Source organism: Tachysurus fulvidraco, chromosome 7 (assembly GCF_022655615.1).
Source record: "Tachysurus fulvidraco isolate hzauxx_2018 chromosome 7, HZAU_PFXX_2.0, whole genome shotgun sequence".
NCBI lineage: Eukaryota > Metazoa > Chordata > Actinopteri > Siluriformes > Bagridae > Tachysurus > Tachysurus fulvidraco.
In genome coordinates this window covers 16,979,555-16,997,054 of record NC_062524.1, presented here as the reverse complement: position 1 = coordinate 16,997,054, position 17,500 = coordinate 16,979,555, and the positions used below count along the sequence as shown (strand labels likewise).

General features: G+C 38.8%; 2 protein-coding genes across 5 annotated transcripts in view; both read right to left on the bottom strand.

Moving 5' to 3' along the window:
- Positions 1 to 3,275: 3,275 nt before the first annotated feature.
- On the bottom strand, positions 3,276 to 8,583 carry tmem144a (transmembrane protein 144a). The gene is made up of 12 exons (XM_027134820.2): positions 8,425 to 8,583; positions 7,037 to 7,192; positions 6,694 to 6,816; positions 6,076 to 6,175; positions 5,593 to 5,673; positions 5,432 to 5,510; positions 5,182 to 5,255; positions 4,758 to 4,876; positions 4,260 to 4,379; positions 4,055 to 4,152; positions 3,907 to 3,960; positions 3,276 to 3,779 (listed from the first exon to the last, which is right to left on the bottom strand). The coding sequence occupies exons 2-12, from the start codon at positions 7,188 to 7,190 to the stop codon at positions 3,699 to 3,701; spliced, it is 1,083 nt and encodes a 360-aa protein (XP_026990621.1). The 5' UTR covers positions 7,191 to 7,192; positions 8,425 to 8,583; the 3' UTR covers positions 3,276 to 3,698.
- Positions 8,584 to 11,677: 3,094 nt separating this feature from the next.
- Positions 11,678 to 17,500, bottom strand: part of gria2a (glutamate receptor, ionotropic, AMPA 2a) — a 36,793-nt gene continuing 30,970 nt past the window's right edge. For 2 of the 4 annotated variants that reach the window (XM_027134887.2, XM_027134884.2), the window contains exons 15-16: positions 17,478 to 17,500; positions 11,678 to 15,213 (exon numbers count right to left, since the gene is read on the bottom strand). The exon at positions 17,478 to 17,500 is cut by the window's right edge and continues 112 nt beyond it. In XM_027134887.2, coding sequence (XP_026990688.1) covers positions 15,049 to 15,213; positions 17,478 to 17,500 — 188 coding nt within the window. In that variant the 3' untranslated portion in view covers positions 11,678 to 15,048. Of the gene's footprint in view, positions 15,214 to 17,363 lie in introns of all 4 variants that reach the window. The other 2 variants (XM_027134889.2, XM_027134888.2) reach the window with 1 other exon arrangement.

Sequence of the window (17,500 nt, the reverse complement as noted above, 5' to 3'; positions counted from 1 at the left end):
ACACACACACAGGCTCGCTCACACACACACACACACACAGGCTCGCTCACACACACACACACACACACAGGCTCGCTCACACACACACACACACACACAGGCTCGCTCACACACACACACACACACACAGGCTCGCTCACACACACACACACACACAGGCTCGCTCACACACACACACACACACAGGCTCGCTCACACACACACACACACACACAGGCTCGCTCACACACACACACACACAGGCTCGCTCACACACACACACACACACACAGGCTCGCTCACACACACACACACACACACAGGCTCGCTCACACACACACACACACACAGGCTCGCTCACACACACACACACACACAGGCTCGCTCACACACACACACACAGGCTCGCTCACACACACACACACAGGCTCGCTCACACACACACACACACACACACACAGGCTCGCTCACACACACACACACACACACACACACAGGCTCGCTCACACACACACACACACACACACACAGGCTCGCTCACACACACACACACACACACAGGCTCGCTCACACACACACACACACACAGGCTCGCTCACACACACACACACACACAGGCTCGCTCACACACACACACACACAGGCTCGCTCACACACACACACACACAGGCTCGCTCACACACACACACACACAGGCTCGCTCACACACACACACACACAGGCTCGCTCACACACACACACACACACACACACACACAGGCTCGCTCACACACACACACACACACACACACACACACACACACACAGGCTCGCTCACACACACACACACACAGGCTCGCTCACACACACACACACACAGGCTCGCTCACACACACACACACACAGGCTCGCTCACACACACACACACACAGGCTCGCTCACACACACACACACACAGGCTCGCTCACACACACACACACACAGGCTCGCTCACACACACACACACACAGGCTCGCTCACACACACACACAGGCTCGCTCACACACACACACACACACAGGCTCGCTCACACACACACACACACACACACAGGCTCGCTCACACACACACACACACACACACAGGCTCGCTCACACACACACACACAGGCTCGCTCACACACACACACACAGGCTCGCTCACACACACACACACAGGCTCGCTCACACACACACACACACACAGGCTCGCTCACACACACACACACACACAGGCTCGCTCACACACACACACACACACAGGCTCGCTCACACACACACACACACACAGGCTCGCTCACACACACACACACACACAGGCTCGCTCACACACACACACACACACAGGCTCGCTCACACACACACACACACACAGGCTCGCTCACACACACACACACACACAGGCTCGCTCACACACACACACACACACAGGCTCGCTCACACACACACACACACAGGCTCGCTCACACACACACACACACACAGGCTCGCTCACACACACACACACACACAGGCTCGCTCACACACACACACACACAGGCTCGCTCACACACACACACAGGCTCGCTCACACACACACACAGGCTCGCTCACACACACACACACAGGCTCGCTCACACACACACACACAGTCTCGCTCACACACACACACACACACAGGCTCGCTCACACACACACACACAGGCTCGCTCACACACACACACACAGGCTCGCTCACACACACACACACACAGGCTCGCTCACACACACACACACACAGGCTCGCTCACACACACACACACACACACACAGGCTCGCTCACACACACACACACACACACAGGCTCGCTCACACACACACACACACAGGCTCGCTCACACACACACACACACAGGCTCGCTCACACACACACACACACAGGCTCGCTCACACACACACACACACAGGCTCGCTCACACACACACACACACACAGGCTCGCTCACACACACACACACAGGCTCGCTCACACACACACACACAGGCTCGCTCACACACACATCTTAATACACCCTGGATAAAACTTTAAAGTCATCTAAAAGTTTGATAGCTAAACCACGCCCACAGACACCTGAAACAAAGGGAGTTTTTCCCTTCAAAATCCTGACCGAAGTATTGGTCATCTTCCCAAAGATGGGTGGAGTTCGCGACCTTTAAATTGTCACAAACACCACTAATCCGTGGTCAGACTTTCGGAACAGCTTCAAGACGACTCCATCTTCCTTCAAAGAAGTTCCAGCAAGCTTCACTTCCAAGAACGACTGATCTTGCTCTGATCTTCAGGAGAACTTGGAAGAACGTCTGACCCCACCCTAACTGACTTTTCAGAGATTTCTCTGTTGCATCCGGACTCTTGTTCAGTAAGCCAATGCAAGTAACCGTTTCCTTTTCCAACCAATTTAGATGCGTAATTTTAAGTAGGAATCTTTCATTGAATCTTAAGGTGAATTTAAGTTTCTGTGACGATTTCCCAGTTAGGGTGTAATTAATTTTTGAGTCTAAGCTTGCCATTCCTTTCCTTCCTTTCTCTAGTTTTTCTTTCTAGTCTCTTCCTCCCTTTCCCCAATTTTAATTTCTTTTGTTTTATTTTATTTTCATCTTCATTTTCCCTATCTCTTTTGTTTGTTTGTGTAGTTAGGTTATGTTGTGGTTGTCTCATTCATTAAATGCCATATTTTTGTGCCAAATAAGTGATTGTCTCTGAGTGTCGCTCACAAATTAAGGTACCTGCAACATCGGGTCTGAACTACATGCTCTATTGAGTTAATTTAATTTAAATTACGGTATACAGTAAAAGGAAAGCGAATCTTTCTTGGCCGGGAAGATACCGCCTTCATAGAATTAATAAAGGTACACGGCCTGTTCGCCGGACGAACAGACCAAATAAGCGTAACCTTAATTCCAGTACCGTTAATTTCAACTTAGGTTAAAATATTTAGAAGCCACTATAACACGTTATAGTTACTTATAAATATTTACCTTGCTTCGCGAGCCAAAATCGCTACAACAGGCACAGGCACACACACACACAGGCACAAGCACACAGGCACAGGCACACACAGGCACAGGCACCACGCACACAGGCGCACACACACAGGCAAAATATTTATGCCTTTTAGAGACATACATCCAATCTGAGCTGCAATGTTTCATCTGGAGGCGGATCTTATTTCTGAACAAAAAGAAAAACATTTTTAAAAAATCTGCAGAACCAGATATGTAAAATTACACTATTACAAATCATCTCACTCCACAGTAATAAATACATTAAAAACACAAAGCCTTTATCAAAACAGGAGCTTTTTATTACAAAATAATCAAAATTCTAATATAGTTTGCCCTCATAATCAGCTGCCTGACTGTAATCCCTTCATGATAATGTAAAATTAAAATAAAGTGGCAGGAAATCAACAATGCAGTTAATATTAATAAGCATACAGAAGACTCGTAAATTGCCCCACTATCATTTAAAGTGACCTTTAAGTGCAAAAAATTAAAAAAAATGAGGTAAAGGTGATTGAAAGATATGCAGTAAATATTACAGGTCAGTTACAGTGGGTCCACAGAACGGTAAGTAAAATGAAAAGACTCAGGTTTTGTGTCTTTAGGTCTTATATGGCACTCTGAGGTACACAGTGGTTTATGAAGGTAAACAGTGATCAAGTGATTTGGGATTGTGTGTCCACCTTGTGATGTCCATGTGGAACTACATCGAGAAGGCAGTCAGCAACGCGCCGCTCACGATCAAACAAAATGCCAGGATGAGCACCAGGTAGTTCCTCAATCCCTGATGAGAAACAGACAGAATAAAATACACGCTCACACACACACACACACAAACACAAACAAACACACAGGAACCCCTGTGTGCGCGCGCGCGGGCCCCTGTGTGTGTCTCGCACACACACACTTACTTTTACTTCCTTAAACACCACAACCCCCCACAAAGCAGCAATAAGCCCAGGGACCTGTCGAATAAAAAAAATTGTTGACACTGTTGTAATGAATGTGTTGATTTTTATCATAAAGAACGGGCTGACTGTCAGAGATTGTGTTACTCACCGTGGTGATGATCGGGAAGCTCACCACTGGCTTCAGGTAGTGATTGGCCAGGAACCAGCAGCATGTGGCGACGCCCCACATCACTCCGGAAACAAACCCTGTGCAGGACAGAATAGACACGAGGACCGGACGATGACAATCTGCTCTACAAAACACAGATGTTGTTCCAGAACGTCTGCTGTGTCCTCATTCAAGTGTGTCCTACCTGGTAGTATGGCTTTAGGGAAAACTTGCGGTTTGTTCTTTTTAAAGGCGCAATAGATAAAGAAATACACAGTGCTGGTGAGGAAGATCCCGCTGAACTGAGCAAAGACATAATCTAGATCTGAAAACAACACACACACACAAAATGAATATGGATGAATATGAATACATTATTCAGGTTGAACACAATGGAAGTAGCCTCCAGTGTCAGTGATTATTATTATTATATTTTTTTGCACATTGATGGAGGAAAAAAAGTGTTTGATTTTATAGCTTCTGTACCATTCTGTCTACATTTGCAGCTGCTATAACATAAATGAAAATAATTTGGAAATAATTTGTTCCTCTGACGTTTCAGCTTTAAATGGAACCTTGAAATCTGTAATTGTCGTTACTATTCTCAGAGGAATAAACCTCTCTGGGGTGTGTTGGATGAAGAATTTATCCCTTCACTGTGCATTGTGTTAATCTGGAGGGAGAAACGTTGACACAGACTTACCAAACTGGCTCGCTCCTTCATACTGGCTGTCCTGCTGAGCTGCATGGTTTTTGATGTACAGCACAGGGATGAACGACGAGCCGTAAAGGAATCCTGCTCCTACAGCAAGTAGCGAACCTCTGAGACAAAAACAGGATCGTTAGTGTATAAACGACATCAGTTAGGCGACAAAAAAAAGAAGAAGAGTATAACAGAATAAATTCATATTGTACAAATTTAATATTTGAAAAAGTGAGATATTTACAATCTATCTTACTATAAATTATTTGTTATTACATATTGGGCTTCAGTTAGGGGTGCACAAACTTTTTTTTAACAGTTTTACTATATGAAAACATCTTATCTGTTCATCTATCCTACTTATAATACATAATTCCTGTTTTCTGTAAAACTTCCCTCTGTCCAGATTCATTTCTATACTCACACCAGGCGCTTGGTGAAGGGTGGCAGCATGTCCACCCACGAGTTATCTGATGATTGAGAGTCAGCATTCAGACTCTGATGTGCAGAAGATCACAAATACATTGTTTTAATAGATGCAATACCACTAGGATGAAATAAAGAGTACAAAACCTGGACGTAGAATATTAACAAGCAGCTTCACTAATTCTTTCATTTCCCTAATTTCTCTTATCCTTTTCAGCATGTTATACACACACGACCAGAAGACATACATTGTCTATTAACAGCGGAGTCTCTTCGGATGAAGCAGGTCTCTGACCGTCACTTTTCACAAAGAAGAACACAATGGCGCTGCAGGTGACAACAGAACGCAGTCAGAAATGAACAGAAATCGTTCTATGAAGATAAAAACTAGCGTGTGTTTGTGCGGTACCTAAACAAACACAACCCGGCTCCACAGTAGTTAAGTGTTGGTTTGGTGACTTTCTCCGCCTCAATGCCAAACCAGCCAAATCTGAGAACCCAGATTTAGAAGTATTACAAAAAACCGGACGTTACTTAAATTATTGTTAATTTTTGGCTGAATTCCCAAAATGTTAGAATTAATTATAGTGCTAAAAATATATATTGGATATGTAATTAAAGTCAACCTGTCTCATTAGCATGGACAACATTTTATGTAATACTAGATGCCAGCTATCTCAATGTCTTGTCTTTTACTCTCAGGTTAATGCACATGGAATCTTATTGTTTAAAGTGGTTTCTACTACATGATGATTAAATATATATAAACAAATGTCTTTTTTGAAGTGTTCTTTCCAGCGTTTTGTAAATTTACTATTATACACAAAGACATATATACATTTAATGTCTATTTTTTTGAGCACATGTTCGTTTGTTGTTTCTCTAAGCTTACCGTGAGCTGGCCCAGCCCATGAGGAGGTTGAAGGAAGCCCATATTAATAGACCTAGGCCGAGTCCAATGGTCTTAACTATGGGCACAACAGTGATATTACCTAAAAGAAAACAGGAAGAATGTGACGTATCTTGTGTGAAAAATTGCTGAGTGTCAGATTTTGTATTTTCATTCCACTTCTTCTTCTTTAAGTGAGTTAGTCTGCACCTTTCGCTACTGCATGTGTTGAGTCACTCTTGCCCAATATAGCAGAGAATAAACCATAAGCACATTATCCAAAGTTCTGTAACTAAACTTCACTAGAAGACTTTTTCAAATTTGACAAAGAGGATCCCTGCTCTTCAACATGCTCTACTCTCACTCTTTCCTGATCACCATGTAGGTCACCATGTAGTCAGACTTACTAGCTGTATATTCAGTTCAAAAAAACATCTACACACACAAGACATGTTTTCACAGCTTTATGTGCTTTGTATTCTTTTTTGGAGAAACTGTGCACCAAAAATTAAAAGACAAGTTAAACTGAAGAGCTTAAATATTAGTGGATACTGAAGGAAAGCTGACTCAAAGGGGAATACTGAGAGAACTTGATTTAATGATTGTTGGAGTTTGAGTTACCTGTCGCCCAGATAGCTCCTCCTAGCATTGCCAGAGGCCAGAACTTTGGGCTGCTCAAGATGATGTTCACAATCAAAGACACCGTCCATATAGCAGCACAAAGAACCCACTGGAAAAACATGCCTAAAACACACACACATATACACAAAGTATGTCCATTGACAGTATACATAATCAGTGAAGCAAGTAGATCAACTTTCACAATTGCACATGGCCCAAAACTTCCAGTAGATCATGCTTGAAATATTCAGCAATGCAGTTAATATCTCTCTCTCTCTCTCTCTCTCTCTCTCTCTCTCTCTCACACACACACACACACACACACAAAAGGTTTGTACCTCACCATCACCAGTGTCGATCTTCTTTACAGGAACAAAGTTGCTTCCGTAGAAGAGGACGGAGACGGCGCAGGACACAAAGCCATATGTCAGCTCAATGGTGTTTGTGCCATTAGAGGAATTTCTGAGGAAATAAGAGTGATCCAACAGCAACTCCATCTCTGTTAGTTCACCAGAGAGAGAGAGAGAGAGAGAGAGAGAGAGAGAGAGATTATATCAAAATTCAATCAATTTTTTTTTTTTTGCCAACTCAAGACTAAATGTATCTCTAGCCTGTTTTTTATTGAAAACAACAAATTGACAAAAGAAAATTAAATTCACATTTTGATCCCAAGCTTGGACATCAGACTTGATATCAGACTTAAAAATATCCTGACTCATTGGTATTGAACGCGTGTTAACAGCTACGTAATCAGTTCCCACAGCTTAGTTACATAACACGGTTTCAAAATCTTCTTCATTCATACTGCGGTTTTTATTAAACAGCACAATGCAGATGAAGTCAGCATTGGTCTTTGCTTAAATCCTGACTAGAAAGGAATAAATTACGTAAGGTTCTGCTGTTGTAGGAAAATAATCAGTAACAGGGTGGATCGACGTCTCAGAGATATCAAACAAAGCTACTGTTTAGTTTGTTCACCAGATCCTTACAAAGCCCTGATCTAATCATGTTACTAAGAATCCAGAGTCGTCTGTCCTTAAGACTTTGTTGTGTGAGAAAACTAACAAAGCACTTAGACTGGAGACTTCTTCCATAAACCTCAATTAAATTCTAATAAAATGTCATATTTATTTATTTTTTTATTTTGTTTATTAGATTTGAATGATGAAGTCTGTCATACAAGTCACTGTGTAAACTGTAGGCACTGTTTAATTCATACAAACGTATAATTGTAATTGATCTAACATCCTAAACTGATTACTATCATTATTATTATTTTACATCAAGTGCCATTTTGATTTTTTTTCTTCTTCTCAGTGTCAGACAGCGCGCGCTTCAGGCACGTGCGCGGGGCGTGGCCTACACTTAATTTACAGCTTAGAAATAATCTGCATATTCTTTTTTTATTATTAGTAGTAGTAGTAGTAGTAGTATTTTTGTAAATTTAACTATTAAATGCCGAATTATTTTATTATTTGTAGACCAACATGGCCTTTTCGATCAATCCGAGTTTATTTGTGTCTGCTAAACAAAAAATATTATTTTAAATAAAAAATTATTATTTAAAACAAACAATCTGAACTTTTTCTATAAATATTAAAAGTTAAACATTCACTTTGAGTTTTTATTAATTTCTTACGCTATAAACATTGTGTAACAGATCAACAACATGTTTATTCATCTGTGTGACTGTGTTTATAATAATAATAATAATAATAATAATAACCTTACCGTTTATATTTTGTCAGGTTTTCAATTCGAGTCGCACCGAGTTTTAATAAATTAATAATCGTTCATAGTTTGCAGTTTTATTGCAAACAAAACACACACACATTCATCTGAAGTCAAAACTTCCGGCTTCTCTGTTGTCAGCTGACTGCTGTCACGTGATTTATGACCTTTATAGGATGCCGGAAGTAAATAGTTCAATTCGTAATTCAAATCTTTTTAATTCATATACATTTAGGCGATTTTGAGTGATTTGAGGTTTTTTTACGGATTTACACATTACTGTTGAAGACGTATGGATTAAATATATGATAAATAGTAAGCTTTTCTGCGTGACAAATTCAATGTGTGGTTGGAGAGTGTGGCAAAAGACCAAAATGAGTGACTGTCACTCTCAATGCGTGACACTTGACAGCCCTGTATATAGTATAATTTAACGTGAACGTATCTCATTATAATTGACAATGTTTAGTGTAATACTACAATTCAGCCACTAGATGTCACTGTTGGCTCTCAATGTTTTTTCTGCTCTGAGGTTAATGCACATTGTGTCTAATCATTTAAAGTGGTTTTAGATCAGTCTGTGCAGAATTCATTACTGAAGAATTTATTATATCTATCTCTCTTTAGGAAAAGAACAGAAATGAAAAAAGCTGTGAATAATTTAACATGACAAATCCAGCAGAATTCCATATTAAATAAGGTAAAGAGGAAGAGGAGGAGACTTGACTTTCAAGTCTATTCAGATTCTGCATTTCAATTTTGAATACATTATTGTTAAAGACTTTTTATTACTCACAAATGCTACCTAAAGAAATGACCCAGTAAAGCTATCTTTATCAGATAGGTTAGCATGTCAGCTCTCTAATAATAGTGAATGATTTAAAAAAATTATTGCTCCTTATTACCCTAAATATGTTTAAAATACTTTCAGATAATGGTATAATCAAGTCATTTCAATTGTGTCTCTTAACGTTTGAATCCCAAAATATGTGAAACATATTCCAGTATGTATTATTTCCCAGTTTCAGGCTTTTGTTTCACCAAATGTTTGACCAAATGTTAGTGAAGCAATGAAGAACAGTCATAGAACTTCACACTCTAGGACTAATGACTTTATTGATTAGCTGCTTAGCTTTTAGCTTGTCTCTGTAGAGTAGCAGAGAACAGACAATTGACATCTGGTCTTTAAGTATTTAAGATTTAAACAAGCTTCAAGTAGAGCTTTTACAAATAAAAATGTCATAAGCAACCAAACTGGAAAATAACGACTAGCATAGCCTATAAGCTGTATATTAATGTATAATTTACATGTCACCCCAGCAGAAAATAGCTAAAAATAATGAACTAAATAACTAAAGGTTTCTTAAAATGGCTGAAGGACTGACATGATTTCTGAGTGACACCTAGCAGTAGCAAAACCTCAGTTTAAACTGTATGAAGAAACAAATAAGTAGAACAATCTGTTGTTGTATTATTTATTTATTTATTTATTTTGGTTCATGCTAGATAGTCAATGTTGTGTTAATTTGGTAACTGAAGTAAAAATTCAAATACCACTTTCAGTGTGTACTGTAAGTTGAGATACAAGCTATTTTGAACAGTCACAAACTCTCCTGATTCACCTCACAAACTAATGAAGTAACCTGAATGAAAAAAATGATATTTAAACAGCTGAGGAAAGCAAAAATGACATTTAAACAATGTTCCTCTTTCAAATGTAGTCAAAATGGTTTTTGAACCAGATGTACAATCCTAATGTCGCTAAGCAAAATGTAAGGAAAAGTATGTAAGTAATATTTAATCTGAATATTTATTCTTTCATCCAATGAAAACAATTGTTAGTTTTGAAATGGCCGACACTACCGTTTTTAGCTCTGCTGTTTGAACAACATAAATAAGTTTGTCAGTTTGATGTAAGATTGTAATATGTGATAATTAATTGTCTTATTATTATTAGCCTCACTTGCTGGCCTGCTAGTTACAGTGCAAAGCTAAAGAAACTTCAGAGAGCACAGGTTTTAACTAAATATTAGGTAAGAAGAAAAACTGAAAATTATTTTTTGCTTATGTATGGTTAAACCGTTCATTTAAGCATTCAAAGTGACTGGCACTTGGTCAGATACCAATTTGATTAGCTGGTTATGCTAATAAGGAAGTGCGCACAACAGGAGGAACCTGTCTGCTGAGCTGCAGCTGTCACGCCAGTCTGTTTGCCCAGTGGCTTCACCTAGTGAAAAATATATAATAACCTGAACAAGACATCACAGACATGTTTTATTCTATTTGAGTGAAATCCACAGAACCTGGCTTTATGAATATAATGTTGGTGTGTGTGTGTGTGTGTGTGTGTGTGTGTGTGTGTGTGTGTGTGTGTGTGTGTGTGTGTGTGTGTGTGTGTGTGTGTGTGTGTGTGTGAGAGAGAGAGAGAGAGAGAGTAGTCATGTGTCTTTGGTAGGCACCCTACAGAGCCACAACTGTTATTTTACCAAGGCAGAAATAACTCTGTGCTTTGTGTTAAAAAGACTAATCCATTACCATGAAAATAACACTGTAATAAGTAATGTAATAAGTAGAAAAGAGCAAGAGTTTGTTTTAGAAAATGTGAGAATGTGTGTGGCTCTGATTTAGCTGTTTGTATCTCAGCTACTGCTCTGTGGCAGTTATTACTGGGAGATGAGCCAATATGCAAATGCAGCTGCTTATATAAAAACAGCTAAATTAAGAGTCAGGGATAGTGATGTACCTGTGAAGAATGTAGCTCTTTTCCCATGAATGAAAATATAAATAAACTTTAAAATGTTCATAGAGAAACAGAGAGATGTGGCATGTCTGCCTGTCAGACAGTGGGTCAGTCAGTTTCAGTAAAGGAGGTGTGGCCTTTGGGTCTGTCAGTCCCAGTGAAGGAGCTCTGTTCATTGTGTTTTTCAGTCATACTGAAGACATCTACATACATATGTGAGTATTTCAAGGCCCTCAGCTGTCTTTCTCTCTCTCCACCCCTTCCCCACTCCATCATTATTTCTGTAGATAAGAAACACAACAAAGCCTGGCAGTTTCTTAGCCTCTGTTTATTCCAAAAGTCCAAAAAATAAAGCAGTCGGTTCACATTCCATTTAGAAAAATCTACTCCGTTTTCCTCTTTACCGAGACTCCTCAAATTAAAACCTACTGATGATCCAAGTCCATGTGTGTAGTTGTGTGTACAGTTTGTGAGGTCACCATTTCTCCAACTCAAATTTAACCTCTGCTCATATTGTATGTGTGTGTGTGTGTGTGTGTGTGTGTGTGTGTGTGTGTGTGTGTGTGTGTGTGTGTGTGTGTGTGTGTGTGTGTGTGTGTTCATACGATTAGAGATCGGAGTTATACACATGGATGGTCTCTGCTTTTATATACAATACAATATACATAGAAAACTAATGAATTGCAGTTACACAGCATGGCATAGAAAAAGGGTGCTCAGCATAGAGGTTCAATATCAATATTCATATATTTTCTGTGGTGATATACTCTGTCTCATATTTCTCAGGTTTCTCATTTCTCAGAAGCTCAGTACAGAAGCTCTACTTCATTTGCGTTATCACCATCACCATCGCTGTTGTAGTATTTGCTTATTAAAAAAAGAAATAAAAAGATTCAACTTAATGGTTCTCATGCGTTTCACAGTTAGGACTGCATATAGTAGTGCACATAATCCAACGTACAATATGTTTAAAAGAATGTATTTAAATTAGATCTATAAAAGAGGAATTTTTATTATGTTTTATTTCAGTTATTTCGCTTTAAACACTGTATAAAGATGCCAGGAGTATTTTGGCACAAAACACTATTTGGCATTTAGAAAGAGCTCATGGGAGTTTTACTTAGTCAAACTTCCTCTGAAGGCAGAAAGGATTGTGAATAGTTACATCAGGGAATGAATGGAAATGGAGAACAAGGGAGGGTTCATTGCTCTGTGAGTATTTTAAATAATGCCAGGAGTCAGTTCTTGATGGATTTTAATAACATTTTAGTGAGCTAGAATTAGATTCTTAAGTCTTTTTTCAGTCAGAATTCTCAGATAGGTTTATTAATGACAATGAAAGTCTATAGAGCTAAAATGATACTGGAATTAAAATTGACATGGACCACAATCTGATTTCCAAAGTAAAGGAATATTTGTCTTGAGTTATTTATTCCTTATATTATGAGCATTTAAGCCATTTTCCTGTCTACTGGCTTTATCTCTGTTCAATTTCTAACCATGAATTTGGATTTCAAGCTACCAAGTCTCTAGTACCATGCTGTTATTTTTAACCATGGAAAATGTTGGCTAGATTTCTTTCCTAGTAAGATGAAAGAGACATCCTCTCAGTTTCCCTGCTACCTCACCATGATAGATTTTAGCTTCTACTACTGTTTACTGGTACAATAATGTGCCGTAATATGTAACATTTTCTACCAAGTGATGTCTTATTTACATTATAGCTAGCTAGGTAAAAATGATCTCTGCTAACAGCTTAGCCGAAACCCAGAAAAAAAACAATAAAATTCCAAATCCACTCTTAGCTAGCACCTCAAGGTATGAAATTATATGCCTTTAATTTATGCTTTTAAGAAAGTTTATTTATATTTAATTTAGAACATTCAATTATTACTATAACTATTTAGTATTAGTAAGAATTGAGTTTTCTGACTCCCGCTTATTAAAACGACTCATGGTGCTATAAATCCTTCCTGCTTGAATTCATTTGGTTTATCCCACATAGCCAGTCATAATCCCTAAGAAGAGGTTTGGAAGTCGAAAGTTTCCACAAGCTTCAAAAATTCTACCGGAGTATTATAATTAGGCTTACATTATTAATACAATGATATGCAATTCTAATTCATGTTATCACTGACCCTGCAAAAGAGAATGTTTTGCATGTCAGGCTTTTTTTTTAAGCTTTTTTTTTTATTATTATAATGTCAATGACAGAGCTATAAAACTACATTTGTCTTATCCAACAGAAGAAAAAAAAATAACATTATTTTTTAAAGACAAATTAACATCACATTTCAACAACTCAAATTTTTTTCCTTAGAAGAAAATGCAACGAAAATAGTTTTTTTTTTCATCCATTGTAACATCAAAAGGACAAAAGTATAGATATTTACATGGTCAATAGATATTTTCAATATATAATTCATATAACAAACAAATCTGCTCAAAACACCGCACCTACATTAAATTAACTCGTTTGGCTTTGAAACGATTCTGTAACATTATTTTACAATATGGATGGAGGCTCATCGCCACTTTCTTTTTTTTTCTTGAAAAATCTAAAAAAAATAACAATAATAATAATTTTTTTCCTTTCTGATATTTCACATTAGAACCCGAGAAAAGAAAGCCGTATCGAATGCAGATGATTCAAGTGTGCTTGTGTTTCTTGGAATCCAGGATGCAGAAAAACGTGTTTGTTGTGGAAAAAACATCAAGAGAGAGAGAGAGAACGTGGGCGCAAATAAATATGTCCTTTGTGTAGGACATCGTGCATGTGTTAACCAAACGTCTCGTTTTGCATCTGTACATTTTCCTATGATGTGTATGTACAAGTGTGTGTGTGTTTCAGTCTGTAAGTGCTTGTGATATACATGTATAAACTTATTGATAGGCAAACTTATTGATCGTGTGCATGTAAGTAAATGTATCTATATACCATATTTTCCAGACTATATATAAGTTTCTTATTCTACATAATGTTTGTTCTGACACAAACACTTCTAAAGTGTTGTTTAGTCTTGTTATTGTTGCTGTACACTGTAGATGTGTTCATGATTGTATTGAATGAATTCCTCCATCAGGCCTGGAAATACATCCAAATGCTTTATACACCTTATGGATTTCAAGAAATAAACTTTAAGCTCAGTAAGCTAGATAAATATCGAAATATCCAGATTAAATGTTGCCACTATGATGAGTCATTTATCAGCTGGTCAGGCATTAAGGTGTACAGGGCTATAGGAATTCTCTAAATGGCCATTGTTAATTTTTCATAGATGAATCAGTAGGATTCCAGGAGTGAGAGAGTTGAGTTGATTCAAAGAGTCGATACCACTCAAATTTTTGTGCTGTACATCTTCACAGATGGACATTCTGGCTCATGGTGCTAATATTTCAGATGTCTTGAGTTTATCTGAACAAAGATGATGAGTAACTACCACTTCAGTTATGATGGAGAGCTAATTAAGTGAATAATGAGGGTTATATCTGCACCTGAGTGTAACTAGCTTGAAAATGCTTAAACATTAGTCACACTGCTTTATTCTATGTGACATGACATTATGCACATGATACACATTTTTGCCATTACGTTGGCTGTGTGCGATAAAAAACACACTGCACAGAACAGAATCGAACTGCACTGAATCAGGTTAGGTTTTACACAGCAGCTTTTGTTTGTAATCACAATAAGGGTTCAATTAGATTGGCCTAATGTTTAAAAAACAGAACAAAACTATATCGTCTAGAAAATATGGTATAAGTGCGTAGCACTGCTGTGTAATTTTAAGTAATTAGTTGCAAGTCAAGTGAATGTCAAAGTATGTTTTGAGAATGTGAGTAAAAGTATGTCTGAAAATGTGTGTGTGTTGTGTGTAAGGCACTCAGGACAGCTCGCTCACGTTAAGAGGCATTGCTATGCCTGGTCTCATGTAGGGCACAGCGTGCACGGCTTTAGAGAAATCCGGAGTCAGCACTCTCCCGTTCTCCCCAATACTGCCAGTTATAGACAGCCTGGCCTTAGTGCGCATGGCCTCTGTGAACGTCATCTAAACACATACACACACACACACACACGTGCAAACAGGAATATGCACATGCAAAAAAGTATATGCATACTCAGAAGTAAAAAAGGGCGGGGTTAATTGAAAAGAAGGAAGCAAGGACAAAGAGGACAAGGAAGCACAGAAAAGAGGCACAGCACCCAGGGGATACACACACACACACACACAGAGAGAGAAAAAGAGAAACACAACAGCATCCGTCAGTTTCCTATCGCTCATCCTGTGTGACATATTGCAGTAAAGAGATGTGTGTGTACCAGATGGGGTGGAGAATGATTGACAGCTAATGGGTTTGTCTCCAGGCATGATGGCATATCAAGATATTTATATCTCTACACCAAGCCAAGGTGTCAGTCTATAACTAACACAAAGAACTGATAGACTATATGCTATGGATTTCACCTTTCCGCTAATCACCTTTCCATTCTGTCTCTCCTAATTGTTATCTTTTCATTCATCCACAAATCTCAGCTACAGAGTCACTTCTTATCATCCTGTATGTGATCACCTATCCATGCACCCTCCTCTCCATTCATTCAGTGATTCATTCACAATCATTTGGCCATCTATCCATCCGTCCATCCATCCATCCATGCACCTTTTTTCTATCCATTTATTCGTTCACTTTCAGATATAAAATCAGATCCATCCATTAAACTCTCAGATCCACTAATCATCTTGTTCATCCGGTCACCTTTTGTTCGTATTCAACGGCATCCATCCGTTAATTTTTCTTACATTCAAATCCATCTATCTATTCATCCAATATTTCTAAAATCCATCCATCCACCAATCTTCCCACACATACCTATAATATATTCATGGATACATAACATACCACCATATCCATCCATCCACTCATCTATTTCTTCTACCCATTCAATTTCAAATGAATGTGCCAATACATCATTTCATTAATCGGTATGTTCACTTGTTCACTTTCAAATCCATCCATCCCCCCATATAGTCAATCTCAGCTACATCTATCCATCATTTCAAACAATCATATTTCATTCACCCATTCTAAAATCCTTCCATCCATTCATTAATTCATCCATCAATCTACCAGACATATACATATCCAGTCATTGATCTGTCCATTCGTACATATATACAAACATGCAATCATATCACTTCATTCACTCATCTATTTAAGTCATCTATCCATTCATATTCAAATAAATCCATCTATTTGTTCAATTTTTAATCCAGACACTTTTTTCAGTTACTCACTCTCATCCCCAGCTGTCTGTTATTTAATACAATCTTATCCATCCACCCTTCTATCCATCCATCCATCCCTCCCTCCATCACTCTTTGGCAGAACAGTACTCACAGTGTCATGGTACACTGGATGGCTAAAAGTATGTGCACCTTCCTTCTAATGAAATATATAGTACTTCTTTCTCCACACATATATAATAAAGAGATCATTGGCTTTAAACGCATCATTGTCATAGGAAGAAAAAAAATTCTGGCCTGCTAGGTCTGCCCTGGTCAATTATATGTGCTATTATATTGAAAGTGTCTATTCTAAAAAGCGTTTAGGATCAACATCTCAGCCACAGCGTTGTAGGTCATGCAAACTCTCAGAGATCTGGGACGCTGAATCCTGAAGCATGTAGCACATAATAATCACTTTTTCTCTGTTGCATCACTCACTACTGCATTTCAAACTGCCCCTGGATGTAACATCAGTGCAAGAATCGTGCGTCAGGAGCTTCACATTATGCCTGTCCTTCTCCATGGGATGGAACAGACATGATGGTCCAGGGTCACTTTCTTTTGGCCATATACTGGTGTATACTGGTCAGACTGGTACAGATTGGAACAGCAGCTATTCGTTTTAAAAGTGCCTGACTGAAAGAAATTACATGTCTAAGATGTGCTCACAATAATATACAGAAACAATTATTTCAGTAACCAGTACTTTACTCTTTTCCCTACACTTCCGCCAATAGTATCTGTGTGTCACATGATATTGAAACTATATTGTGCAAGCGCTTTATATATGTGTATATATTTTGTCACGAATGAACAGCAATGAAGGCGTCAACAATGAAGCGACGAGCAAACACGAACAAACGATGAAAATAAACAAAACAAAACAAAAAGGAAATCTCTGCCGTTCCTACCCACTAGATCTTAACACTCTCCAGACCATACACGTTGTACCCTTCCTTATAAGTGGCAAAATTCTGAGAATTCTGCGAGGAAGTGGGGGGATTTAGGGCTTGAGTCTTGGCAACCTTCATGCGCTTGGCCTCAGCAC

Bases quoted from the DNA above. Each gene is read 5' to 3' on its own strand.
- tmem144a (XM_027134820.2), bottom strand. From the start codon at position 7,190: ATGGAGTTGCTGTTGGATCACTCTTATTTCCTCAGAAATTCCTCTAAT. The intron at 6,817-7,036 runs GTGAGGTACAAA...TGTGTGTTTTAG, and splicing joins GAAGATCGACACTGGTGATG to GCATGTTTTTCCAGTGGGTT. The intron at 4,153-4,259 runs GTAGGACACACT...TGTCCTGCACAG, and splicing joins CCCTAAAGCCATACTACCAG to GGTTTGTTTCCGGAGTGATG.